The sequence below is a fragment of the Cupressus sempervirens genome, chromosome 10 (genome assembly GCF_028749045.1).
Source record: "Cupressus sempervirens isolate cs-2001-9-10 chromosome 10, ASM2874904v1, whole genome shotgun sequence".
In the NCBI taxonomy this organism is placed as follows: domain Eukaryota; kingdom Viridiplantae; phylum Streptophyta; class Pinopsida; order Cupressales; family Cupressaceae; genus Cupressus; species Cupressus sempervirens.
This window is the reverse complement of record NC_143127.1, coordinates 892,190,488-892,203,043: the sequence shown is the minus strand read 5'-3', so window position 1 is coordinate 892,203,043 and position 12,556 is coordinate 892,190,488. Positions and strand designations below refer to the sequence as shown.

Below are 12,556 nucleotides of genomic sequence, written 5' to 3'. Positions count from 1 at the left end.
CAATGGCGTGGAACGTTGTGACATCACAAGGCAAGTGGATGATTTCATTGACTAAGATGTCAAGGTTTGACTACGTGGAATTGTCACAAACTGCCACAAAACTCACGGTGTTTTTCATGGGACAAATTACTCCCACATGTAATGTGTGTGTAGCCTTTTATATCCTTTATATGTGAAACCATCCATAAGGTAAATGAAGCAATTCTATCAATAGTGGAAATTGGATGTTTGCTACGAGGTTTGGAGTCAACTCTCAACAACAAAGTACAATTTTGCCACATGCCAACTCTCTCAGAGAAAAGAATTTAGTCCCACATTAACAGACTAGTTGAGTTCCAATGTATATAGGAGAAAATAGGCTATACTCATTCAAAAGAAAAGTGATAAATGCTCGGTTGTCGATTTCCAGTGATGATCAAGCTTTGGATGGCTTTTGTTGGAATCCACTAATGAGTTGTGACTGTTGAATTGTATGCCCGTGATCAATGATTGATGGTATTGGGTTGACTCTGCTGACTGTAATTGTGATCTCTGAGATGTAGGGATCTATCTTATGAGCCCTATGAAAGAACTAACAAACACCTATACAACACAAGTGTACCAAGCAAAACCTGAAGCCAAGTTTTTTATCTGAAATATTTGCAAATAAAGCTGCAAAAAAATAATAATTTTCTAATTATTGTATTAGGTTGCACAACATGGTCATACAGCTCACCTGTGCAAAAGTAATTGGGTCAAATTTGACTTTCATCCAAAGTAGGTGAATTTATAGTCAAAATTCAGCAACAAAGTCTCCCAAACACAATGTTGAGCTCAAATTTGGCATAGGATATTCCTGAAGATCGTTGGTCCTCAGATCTGCAATAATGCCCTCTTTCAAGTACACTAAGAACTCTCCAAAATGACTACTCAAGGTTGCTCCAATGGTTATGATACCATGTAAGAATTGTTAGGTTTAACCTCAGACAGAAATAATAGTTACATGCAAATATAACCACTATCAAAAAATAATAGATCACACAGAAGAGAACACAAGACACAGATTTAACGTAGTTCACCCAATCCCTAGGCTACGTCCACCAACAGCAAGTCCAATATTACTATCCAGTGATTACAATCCGCAATCCCTTACAGCTCAATACCGCCGCAAGAAGCTACAATATCACCATACATTTTTTTTAAATCCCTAACCCTAAGTCATTTCATACAAGCTTTTGTCGCTTACAAAATTAGAGCTAAATAAGTCGTCCAATAGAAGAAACTAGCAGCTGACGCCTTTTACAATATAAGTTCATTTTTGGCTTCGCCCCTACTGGGGCATTGCCCCTCAACCCCACCTTGTATGACAGGGAGCACAGCTGGGGCACTGCTCCTTGAGCCCCATAGAAATAATCTAAGGAGAAACTACATTAAATAAACCTCTGAGTCTGATTAGGCTCCACATCACAACAAAAAATTGCTTAAGGTAACAACCCAAGATATGGAGCCCAATGAATAGCACAAACAAGAAAGAGGGATGGAGAAGAATAAATTGTATTCTCATCAATATACAGCAACTGAACTTAATTGTCGTACATAAGATAATGGATGAGTACAATGTAGATGTGTTTGCTAATATAAGTAAGACAATAAGAGTACACAATAAGAAGAAAATAGCTTATCGTTCATGCAAGGTGTAAGCACATGTCCACCATAGGTGGATCATCCTCCATTGTGCAATGAAATATGTTCAAGAATGTGACGATGTAAGTAATGAGTGCATTAAAGGTGGAGAGAACACATAAAGTGGAAATGTGATAACAACTATCACCACCTAAACTGGAATTACTCCTACATCATTTGCAAAAATAGGATACAAACTTCCAAGTGTATCATGCACAAACTACTATGCAGTACATTATCCTAAGTAAGCTTAATTAAAGGTAGTTAAAATATTTAATTACACCAACAATAGCTTTCAAATTTTGATGATAGAATTTTCTTGAAAAATATCTTTTTCTAATTTTTCAACAACCATTCTAACTTCTACTTTTGGAATCGTGGTTTTGAAAAGAATGAAGTTATATGATCTGATATTTAATGCATTAAACTCTTCAAATCCTCACACTGCTGAAAATATTTCTGTTGCAGGTTGAAGACCTAGCATAGTTCAACGCTTGTAAACAGCTCACGCCACAACACTGAATTTGTTGACGGAAGCACAACTTTCAAAACCTAGAGAGCTACTACAATCAAGACAGGAGCAAAGTGAGCATTAGTTTCAACACATTCTGACAATAATAAAAAATATTATGAACATATTCCATTTCAGGTTTCTTCTCTGCTGTTTCAGTTTTGTAGTGGGGTTTCGAGGTCTTGTTGGGGGGGCCCTCCCCTCTTCCTTTTTCTGATGTCGCTTGTTTGGTCTTGTTGTTGTCGATGTCTTCCTTCATGCGCCATTTGGTGCCCCTGTTGTGGGCTGGCCTCTTGTCCTATTTTCAGCAAACCCTTTGACCCGTCACAGTCTTTTGTTGGACACTAATAAATTTATCTTATCTTTACCCAGCGAGCCAACTTTAAAATGAATACAAAAGCATGGTGCATTTCAATGGCATCCTAGATGCTGAAAACTTGTCATTTTGTTTGCACAGTCACAAGCTTCTTTCTAGATGAAACAACTCATTGATACCAAAAAAACATTATGGTCACCAAAGTTCACAAGCAGGACCATGTCCTGGCATGCTTGTGTTACCTAGTTGAAAATAACAATATTCCACCACATTTAACAAAAAAAAATTGCCCCCCTAGATATTTTGATGATCTCAACTATGTGGCACTTGCATATTCACTTAACTGCAAACCAAACAGTTTGAGATAGATTTGGCATGTCCATCAACTCAATTACAATAAAATCTTGAAGTTTAAGTTTATTGAGGAACTTTTAACATGCCTACAAACAGAGCTGTATTCCCTTAAAATCATCTCTCTTCAACAAGCTTTCCAAGTTGAAAATTGCTGTTTCATAACAACTTGCATCAAACATTTTAACAAGTTTGCACCATCAAATTAGCTATAACAATTTTGAACATCTCCTATTTCTTCCTTTTCAGCCACTTATTCTCAATTGCATTATGAATCTACCTTCCACGAAGATGCATCCTGACCCCTTGTTCCCTCGTCCCCACACTATTTACCAACTCCAATATTGTACTAGAATATTTTTTGGGGACTTCTCAGTGCCACATTTTTCAGTTATCAAATTTCTGTGTTCCACAATCCCCTTCCTCTCCCCCACACGTCACCCATCATAAATTTTAATTCTGGCAAACTATAAATTGAGATATTCTCTACTCTGCTTAACACTTGTAAGACTCTTGTGCCAGTTCTTCTCTTTTTGATTAACTTTTCCTCACTGTGTATGTTTTAGTCATATCCATCATGACCACAGAAGTGGATAGAATTCTCATTGGGACAAATTATGTTGTTAATCTATATATCCATGAAATTAGAAGTCCGCAGTACTTCAGAGGGCTACCTTTCTTTATCTATGGATTTAAATTCACATAATTTCTTCATTTCTGTGGTATATGAGTTCTATCTACATCTTCTTAAAGAGATATCATATCCTTTAGGCAAGTGATTATAAGGCAACAATACCCCAATTAGAAAGCATAAACACATGAGCTTTTTTATGAGTTCAGTATTTTTGTTATTAAGGCTTAATTTATAACTAATGCATGAAGTACTGAACCTTTTTATCAAGATGGATACTTGACACAAATTGTTTAAAAAATTTATAAAAACTTTCTAATTTTTACATTTTACTTTTTTAACTCTACCATTTGAATTTCTCAAATCAACTTACAGATGATCTTAGCCATAGACGAGAAATGCAGGAAAAAGTGCATCATTACCAAAGGAAGGTCAAGCAAGGAGACTAATCAAGCAGGATAAAAATAAAACAAAATTGTAAGAGAAGGTATGCCTTCCCAAAGTCCCCCTATAAAAATAAAGGGCAATTGTACATAACAGGAGAATCAGAATGCTTGCGTCCCAGGCTAGACCAGGGGTTTTCTTACCTGTTCTTTTCCCCCCAGTGCCTGCACTTTAAAAGGGGAAAAAACAATGAATTGTTAAAAAACTCAAAATAAAATAAAATATAGACTATTATCAATCAAAAAAAAAAAAGTCCAATTATAAAAAACAAGTAGAATTTTTACAAAGAATTGTTTTTCTTTTACCTAAAATTTTATTACAAAATATCTGGTTAGCCAAAAAATGCAAGTGCTGTAGTAATTGAACACAATGTACTGTTTTAGTAGTGATCCAATGTTTTATACCAAACTCTCATCAAGATATGACAAGATATAAAAACCCTCATTTAAATTTCTAGCCCATGAAATTGATATATTCTATGTTAAACTTGAGAATCAGTAAAACATTGGTAACTAAATGTAAAAATGAACAAAGCTTCCTGTGCTTTTATTTTCTAATTCTAAATGTAAAAGTGAACCAATAAGAGGAAAGGTATAAATAAAGAATTTATAATCACTTTGTATAAAGATAAGGTGGTGATTATTTTGGGTTAACTGCAATTTTTTGGAGTGTAATACTACTATATGCTTTGATCAGTAACATGGAGACCAAAATAAGAAAAACAGTTGCAACTAAATGGCTGAATAAAATGTTCAACTAATGAAAATAAACAATCCCAAGAATCTAAATGCAAAACAAGTCCTCACAAACTCTGAACAGTCTAATTACAGTGTAAACTGAATTACAATCATTAGCAATCTACAAAAGGAAAACAAGCTAGTGTAAGAACAAAAGTTGGAAAAGATGAATTTATTATAGACAATGTTACATATAAAGTAAAGCATGTTATATTACGAGTAAAATATAACCACACAGAAGTATATACTATTCTTCCCTACTAATACCAGAGATGGCATATAAAACTGGAAAAGTTGGAAAACAAATTTACAAAGCTTATCCAATGCATGATGCAAAAGGTCATTTTGTTTGATACAAGTGTCCAGGCAGCTCACACAAGCCAGACTATAAAGCTTTACACTTCTTGAACGGATGAAATACAGTCCAAAATTTTCAGAAAAGCTAGCAAATAAAGATACTAGTTTACCTTCCCATTGAAAGAATACCACGGACATGTTTCACAGCACTAAATTCCCCAACAATAGTTTTCTCTACTTCCTTCTGTTGTTCTGCATTTAAAGGAACCTCTCTCCCACCTACAACATCGGCCACTTGAGCAACAAATCCCTTATCGACCTGCATTACATCCAAATATCAGGCTCAATGATATATATGACTACACCCTCATAGTGACAGAATTTTCGCAATTATTAATTGCCGAGAAAACAAAAAGAAGCAGACTGCATATTACCCTAAAAAAGTGGTTGGAGTTATAGCATCCAAGCCGCACAAGCTTATAAATGTGTTCGACAGTTTTAGGGGCAACGTCATGGAAAAAACCAAACTCAATGTCACCATATGTAGTCTGCACAAATGTATCAGAAACCACTAGCACGATTAAGATACTGAAACACAAATAACTCCATCAGTATTGAAGCCACTATAATCTATCATAGTCAAGATTAATAATGTAAATAGGAATCTATAAACACTACCAAATAGTGTCCTATATCACAAATTAGATGATCCCTTGATGACAAGATATAAATAAAGCAAAGATTATTATCAACCACCAAAACACTTTCAGTCTATCCCTTAGAAAATTAACCTCAGATAACGATCCTCTCCTAGAACATCCAAATTCTGATGTGGATACATTTTGGCTAAGTTACCAATTCAGATGCGGATGCAGAAAACGGATATGCGATGCAGATGCACGCGCGCGTGTATATATATATATATATACAAAGAAATTGGATAAGTAATTTCAGTCTTGTATTCTTACCTTCAAGATCAAAAGATGATCTACATTGTTTCTTTCAAGTATTTTGCTATATGCAAAACCCCTAAAAAGTTATTTGTACAAGCTACAAAATCTGCAATCTGTTTACTTGTTTCAGATTTTAGGCATAGATTAATTTAAAAAAATATCCTGCCCAATAATTTGAAGAGAGAATTTCCTCTCACTATTTGTCACCAAAATGGCAAATTAAAATGCTCTCAAACTTGAAAAGGTTTGCAAAATGCATTTCCATATAAGCTCAACTAGACAGCAGCCCAAAAGAAACCCTTGCAAAGAAACCTATTGCAACTCAAAAGGAGCTATGGAATCAATTTTGTAAGCCATTTTTAAGCACTCAGCATATAGTATTATTTGGTTGAAGTTTTCACCCACAAAGAGTTTCTCTAAGGCATCAATGTCTCATTGTTGTTCAAATCTATCGTATTGCTCTTATCTTTCATTACATTAGTTTAATTATTTTACTCATTTTACTCATGATTCAAGTCTAATAGAACCACACCACATGTTTAAAAAATATCAAAAAATGTTTATCTTTTTTTTCTGGGTGAGGAAGCCTGTGGATGCTCCCAAGTGCCCTGTGGGTGCCATCCGGATGCCACTCACAAGCACCCGGAAGCGTCTGGATGCCTGAGACAAGCATCTGTCCGCATCCAGGTGCCTATGAGTGGCAGCCGGGTGGCACCCACAGTGCACCCATCCGCCCCCAGCACCCGTTCGCATCCGCTTGCGCATCCAGCCTCCAAGAAGCCGAATCGGTAACTGAGCATTTTGGTGCTCCAGTGCTTTTGGATGCTGCCCGGCTGCACCCAGGAAGCACATTCTGGACCTGTCAATGCTTGTGGAGGCGCTCAGCCACAGGCCAGAATGTGCTTCCTGGGCACATCCAAGAAGCATCAGGACACATCAAAGAGCATCGACAGGCCCTGATGCCTTTCTTCCAATGCCCAAAATGACTTAAAAGTTGTTTTTTGTTGCAGAAGGAGATGATGACAATGTGGATTTTTTATAGAATTCCTATGATTCTAAATGACTTAATCTGATTAGTGAATGTTGAGTCTTGATTCTTGATTGATCAACATTGAATCATGAACTAAGTTTTGATTTTGTAATTCAAATTGCATTCGAATCTTGAACTTGAGTAATTTACTAATTAGTTATTTCAATTTGTATATTTGTGCTTGTGAAGTTTGAAGTTGAACTATCAATGTGTGATAACCCCAAGTGGTTATAGCTTTATCAACATCAATTTCTTTTAATAATCAACAGTTTGGCATTTAATCAAACACTTGGCAGTCATACTCTGATAGTTCAAATGTGTTTGTGAAGTTTGAAGTTGAACTATCAATGTGTGAAGTTTGAAGTTGAACTTTGGCAGTCATATTTGTGTTTGTGAAGTTTGAAGTTGAACTATCAATGTGTGATAACCCCAAGCGGTTATAGCTTAATCAACATCAGTTTCTTTCAATAATCAACAATTTGGCATTTTACCAAACACTTGGCAGTCATACTCTGATTTTTCAAATGTGTTGTTTCTTGGTTTTACGAATTTTGGAAATTTTCAATTAAATAATAAATACTGAAAATAATCGAGTGCCACTGTAATATTGAGCAATGCCAAGATAAACTTTGAAATAAATTGCAAGGAAAATTTGCATTCACCGGTGCAGAATTTTTCAGTATGTTCTGTCAGCACATCAATTAATATGCAATAACAACAATTTACTAGATTTCCAGAACCTGGCAATGTTGGTAAACTCCATCTCTAAAATGCAAACTGCTGTGAGGATATGCAGCTCTTCCTAGTGACACGATAGGCTGTCAAACGCAAGTTAATCACCTCCTTTGATTTTTCAGTACTGGCTCATCATAATGCAGGCACAAATATCAAATGCAGACCTGGATATTGAAATCGCAGACCCTAGCACTTAATCTCAGGGCATATAATTTGATCGCAGCCTCCAGCAGATGATCACAAACCTTGGAAGTTGCAACGCAGGCCCACAAATATGCAACGCAGCCCCACTGAGATGTAACACAGGCCTCAATAAATGAACCACAGGCCTTGACAATGTAATCGCAGTATGAAAGAGCACCACGTTGCGGCTATGGGAGTAGTTCACTGCATTCCACATGTACCACAATTCAAAGTGGCCAGTAATTTCCTCTATCAATGGCATCTGACTAAATAATCACCCAGGCTGAATCAGAGATGGTCAACGTCCACCAGTGATAATAAATTCTAATTGGCAGCTATTTAATTACTCCATCTCCCAGCACACAGTAACAGTTACCCTCATAAACAATCACCTTAATTATTAATTGCAAAATTTAGATAACTTCAGCACAATTCTATTGCTAGATACAGTAGTTACAGAATTGGAAGATACTCACAATAATTCCCAAATATGCAGTTCGGCGTCCTCTATTTGCAAATGGTAATGCAACCAAAACTCCGAACAATATCTCCCAGCCACAGATAATCACAGCAAAGGAGATTCAACAAATAACCAGCATATAACAATCACTATACCTCAGCAGTGATTTCGAAAAACCAGCTTATCTCAACTCTCCAAATCAAACCCTTATACTTCAGCAAGGGCAAAGAAAATCACCAGCCAAAGAAATTCTCACCAAGACCACAAAAGCAAATTAAATGATCAGATGATTCATTTGCTTCATGAAACCACCTTTTATAATCCACTTGGCTTCACCAACATTAGAGCTTCCATTAGATTCTTTTAATATATAATTTTTCTAGCACATGGCTTCATGAAGATGCTTTTCACTTAAGAGGCTTCAATTTTTAAATTTAACAATTCCTTGCACTTTTATATTAATTATTTGGCATAAGCCTATAACTAATCAAATAAAGGGCCCCTTCCAGTGATGACTCAACCCTCAACTTAAGTGAAATTATAATGTTAAATTATAATATTAAATTATAACTTTATAATAAGTCATTTAAAGATTTAATATTAATTTGTCCATTAGAATAATAATACCTTGCAAAATTATCCTTGAAGTACATCGTCTGAAACAAGAGTCACACCTATTATTTTCCAATGTAACACGGGGACGCGTCCCCCCCTCAAAATCTGGGCCGTCTCGAAGACGGGGACGTCCCCGGGACGGGGGGACGGCGTCTCGGCGTTTCGGGCAATGCCACTCAAAGCGCCAGAGATGGCGAGACGTCTCCGAGACAGGTGCGGGGGGACGCCAAGGAGTTTCCTTCATTGTGGGGGGACGCCTAGACGTCTCCCACGGCAAGCAAAAAAACACAAAAAATAAAAAAGTTAAACTCATTTTTAAAATGTTTTAATGTTTCTTATTTATTGTATTGGATTGTGGGGCCCATCCATTCCTCCTTTGTTTAAAACCTTTTTATTCTTCATTTTGATTCACATTTGCATTTCTCATTGTTTGCAACAGCAAGAAGAAGAAGAGTGAAGAGCTGAGATAAAGGTTTGTGCAAGAGTGAAGAAAGTGTTTGCAAGTGAAAAAGGAGAGCCTAGGAGCAAAAAGAAGAAGAGGAGGGTGGTTCCAGGTTTATCGAATCTTGTTGGAGTTTTTAAAGCAAAAGGTAGGGTTTCTAACGTATTTGTATGATTTTGAAATGCATGTTTATGAATGTTTTTGTTTGTTTAAACGACCTCTATTATCTCTAGACTCTTTGAAATGTCTATATTCGATTGTTTAAACCGACGACTTCTACTCTCTTTGAACTATATTTGGGAAAAAAAATTAAAAAGAGTATAAAACGAAAATTGACTTCCAATGATTCTGTAGGATTTGGGCTTTTCTGAGCTGATTTCAGTATGTAAGAAATAACAAAAAAAGTTTTTTGTTTATTATTTTATAAATTAAAATTTATTTATTTATATTATTATTATTAATAAACAATAAGCCTTGCCTATTTCAATTTTTTGTTCTTTGGTTCTAACTTGTTTCATTTTGTTATAGTTATGATTATCATTTATAAATTATAAATTTCAATAATAGATTAAGATTCTTGATGTTTTACTTTTATAGTTTTTTAATTTAGCTTTATTAATTTTTGTTTTTTCATTTTGTGAAGTGCAGTGTCACAATGAATACTCATAGTGATGATGAGATGGAATTTCATTCAGATAGTGGCAATGAATCAGAATATGAGCCCGAGCCTGAGGTTGGGGCTGAGGATGATGATGACACTGTTGAGAGGCGTGACCATGAGAGTGACATTGCGATTCCGATTGGGCCAAATCAGCAAGGGGCCCAAACTAGTTCCACTTCCATGGGTACTGGTTTTATACTATCTGGTACTCCATCTACTGATTGCCCCTCCCCAACTTTGGCACAGTGGGCTAGGGGTAAGTTTGATCCAAAATCTCCTTTAAAACAATTTGCCACTAGAATAACAATCGGACAAGGAACAGGTGGCACAAGAAAGTGGAGATGCAATATTTGTGGTGAAGATTGGTATGGTAGCATCACTAGAGTGAATGTACACTTCCTCTTTTGGACAGGTAAAGGTGTCCAACCATGTAAGTTTTTGGGTGAATCCAAAAACTTGAAGATTAGAATTGAATTCAACAAGCTTTGGGGAGTTCCAGAGGACTTGGGCCTTCCAATGCCTACTACTTTGGCTGGTAGGCAACAGATCAGACTATACAGGAGGTGCATGAGCAACAAATACAGGGGCAACAGCATTGACGCGTGTCTTCTTCTAGACCACAGCATAGAGCTTCATCTACTTCACTGCTAGGGGCAGCCTCTGCACCTTCCTCTACTTATAGCTCTATAGGTGTAGCAGCAGCTGAGACGAGCAAGGGGAAACGCAGGGCACAGTCTAGTGACAACAACCTTATAGTAGAATTGTTTGCAGCCCAGACGAGAGAGAAGTTAGATGCATGCATTGGGAGAATGTTATTTGCCAATGGCGTTCCACTTCACATTGCTCGGTCTCCGTATTTTAAGGAGGGATTTCAGAAAGTAGCGAAGGCAGGATTACCATCATATGTGCCACCAGGTGAGCACTAATTGAGGACTAAAATCTTGGATGATGAGTATGCCAAGATTAGTGAGTCCATGGAGACCATGAGGGCTGTTTGGGAGGAATCGGGGTGCATCATTGTCATGGATGGGTGGATGGACATTAGACACCGTCGACTCATCAATGTCATAGTCACATGTACAGAGTGCCCATTCTTTCTTAGGGCGGTTGATTGTTCAGGGCATCGAAAAGATGTTGATTTTCAGTTTCAGATTCTTCAGGAAGCCATTGAGGAGATTGGGCCACAAAATGTGGTCCAAGTAGTGACAGATGCAGCTCATGTGTGCAGAGCTGTAGGGAGGCTTATTGAGGCCACATATCGGCATATTTGGTGGACTCCTTGTTGTGTGCATGCTATGAACAATGCTCTAAAGGACATGGGGAAGATTAGTTGGATAAAGGGAGTGGTGAGTGATGCTAGAGATGTGCAGATGTATATCTGCAACCACCACACCTCACATGCACTATTTGGGAGCTTCGCCAACAAGGAGTTCCTGAAGCCAGTTGAGACAAGATATGCATCCTATTTCATTCTCTTGGAGAGAATGCTTGAGTTGCAGGAGCCACTGCAACTAATGGTTATGACGAATGAATGGAATAGGTGGGATGGTTCCAAGTCAAAGCAGGGGATGAGGGTGAAGGATATAGTTAAGAGTGATGTATTTTGGAGCGATGCAAAATACATTGTCTCTATTATTAGGCCAGTCTTCGAAGTGATCAGGTATGGAGATGGGGATGCGCCCACACTTGGAGAGGTGTATGAGTGCATTGATTCTATGCTTGGGCAGATGAGGGCAGTTGTGCGAGAGAAGGACCCCATATTAGCCTTCTACAATGATCACATTCGGCCTATTATTCAGCGTAGATGGGACAAACTTAACACACCCTTACACATGGCTGCATATGCATTGAATCCGAGGCGGTACATGACTAGGCTTGGTAGAGTTACACCACTTCACGACGATAAGGTGATTTATATTATATAACACTTTAAGACTTAGATTCTTATCATTTTATAAATTAATATCATTTACATTACTAGTATCTTGATTCTTCTATTTGCTAATAATTTGTACTTTTTAAATTTTTTCAGGTGAAGGAAGGGTTCTTCAAGTGCATAGATAGGATGTATGACCCTGAGACAGCAACTAAGGTTTGCATTGAGTGGACCAAATTTGCTACTCTTAGGGGTTACAAACAAGCGGCAAAGGCGGATATCAAGACTATGGCACAAGAGGATCCCATTTTGTGGTGGTCAGCTTATGGACCAAAATCTACAACCACCACACTAGCTATTCGTTTGCTGTCCCAGGTACTTAGTTCCTCAACTTTTAACTTTTCATTGTTCATTGTTCAATGATCATTGTTCAACTTCTAATTCCTGAGTCTTAGATTGGCCAATTATTTTTCATCTCAAGTTTCTAGTTCCTCAGCTTTTGAGAGGAATTGGTCTACATATAACTTCATCCACTCTCTTAAGAGGAATAGACTTACCTCTCAAAGAGCAGAGAAGCTAGTGGTTGTACACAGTGTGTTGCGTATTAATGACTGCACCACAAGTGTGTACAAGGAAAGTCCAGCATCACGAT

General features: G+C 37.2%; 1 protein-coding gene across 1 annotated transcript in view; it reads right to left on the bottom strand.

The window, feature by feature from the left end:
- The window catches only part of LOC149536854 (Cyclophilin-like peptidyl-prolyl cis-trans isomerase family protein), a 51,804-nt gene that overhangs the window by 22,286 nt on the left and 16,962 nt on the right, over positions 1-12,556 (bottom strand). Inside the window, exons 2-3 of the mRNA XM_089805292.1 lie at positions 5,384-5,497; positions 5,120-5,268 (exon numbers count right to left, since the gene is read on the bottom strand). Coding sequence (XP_089661418.1) covers positions 5,120-5,268; positions 5,384-5,497 — 263 coding nt within the window. The remainder of the gene's footprint in view (positions 1-5,119; positions 5,269-5,383; positions 5,498-12,556) is intronic.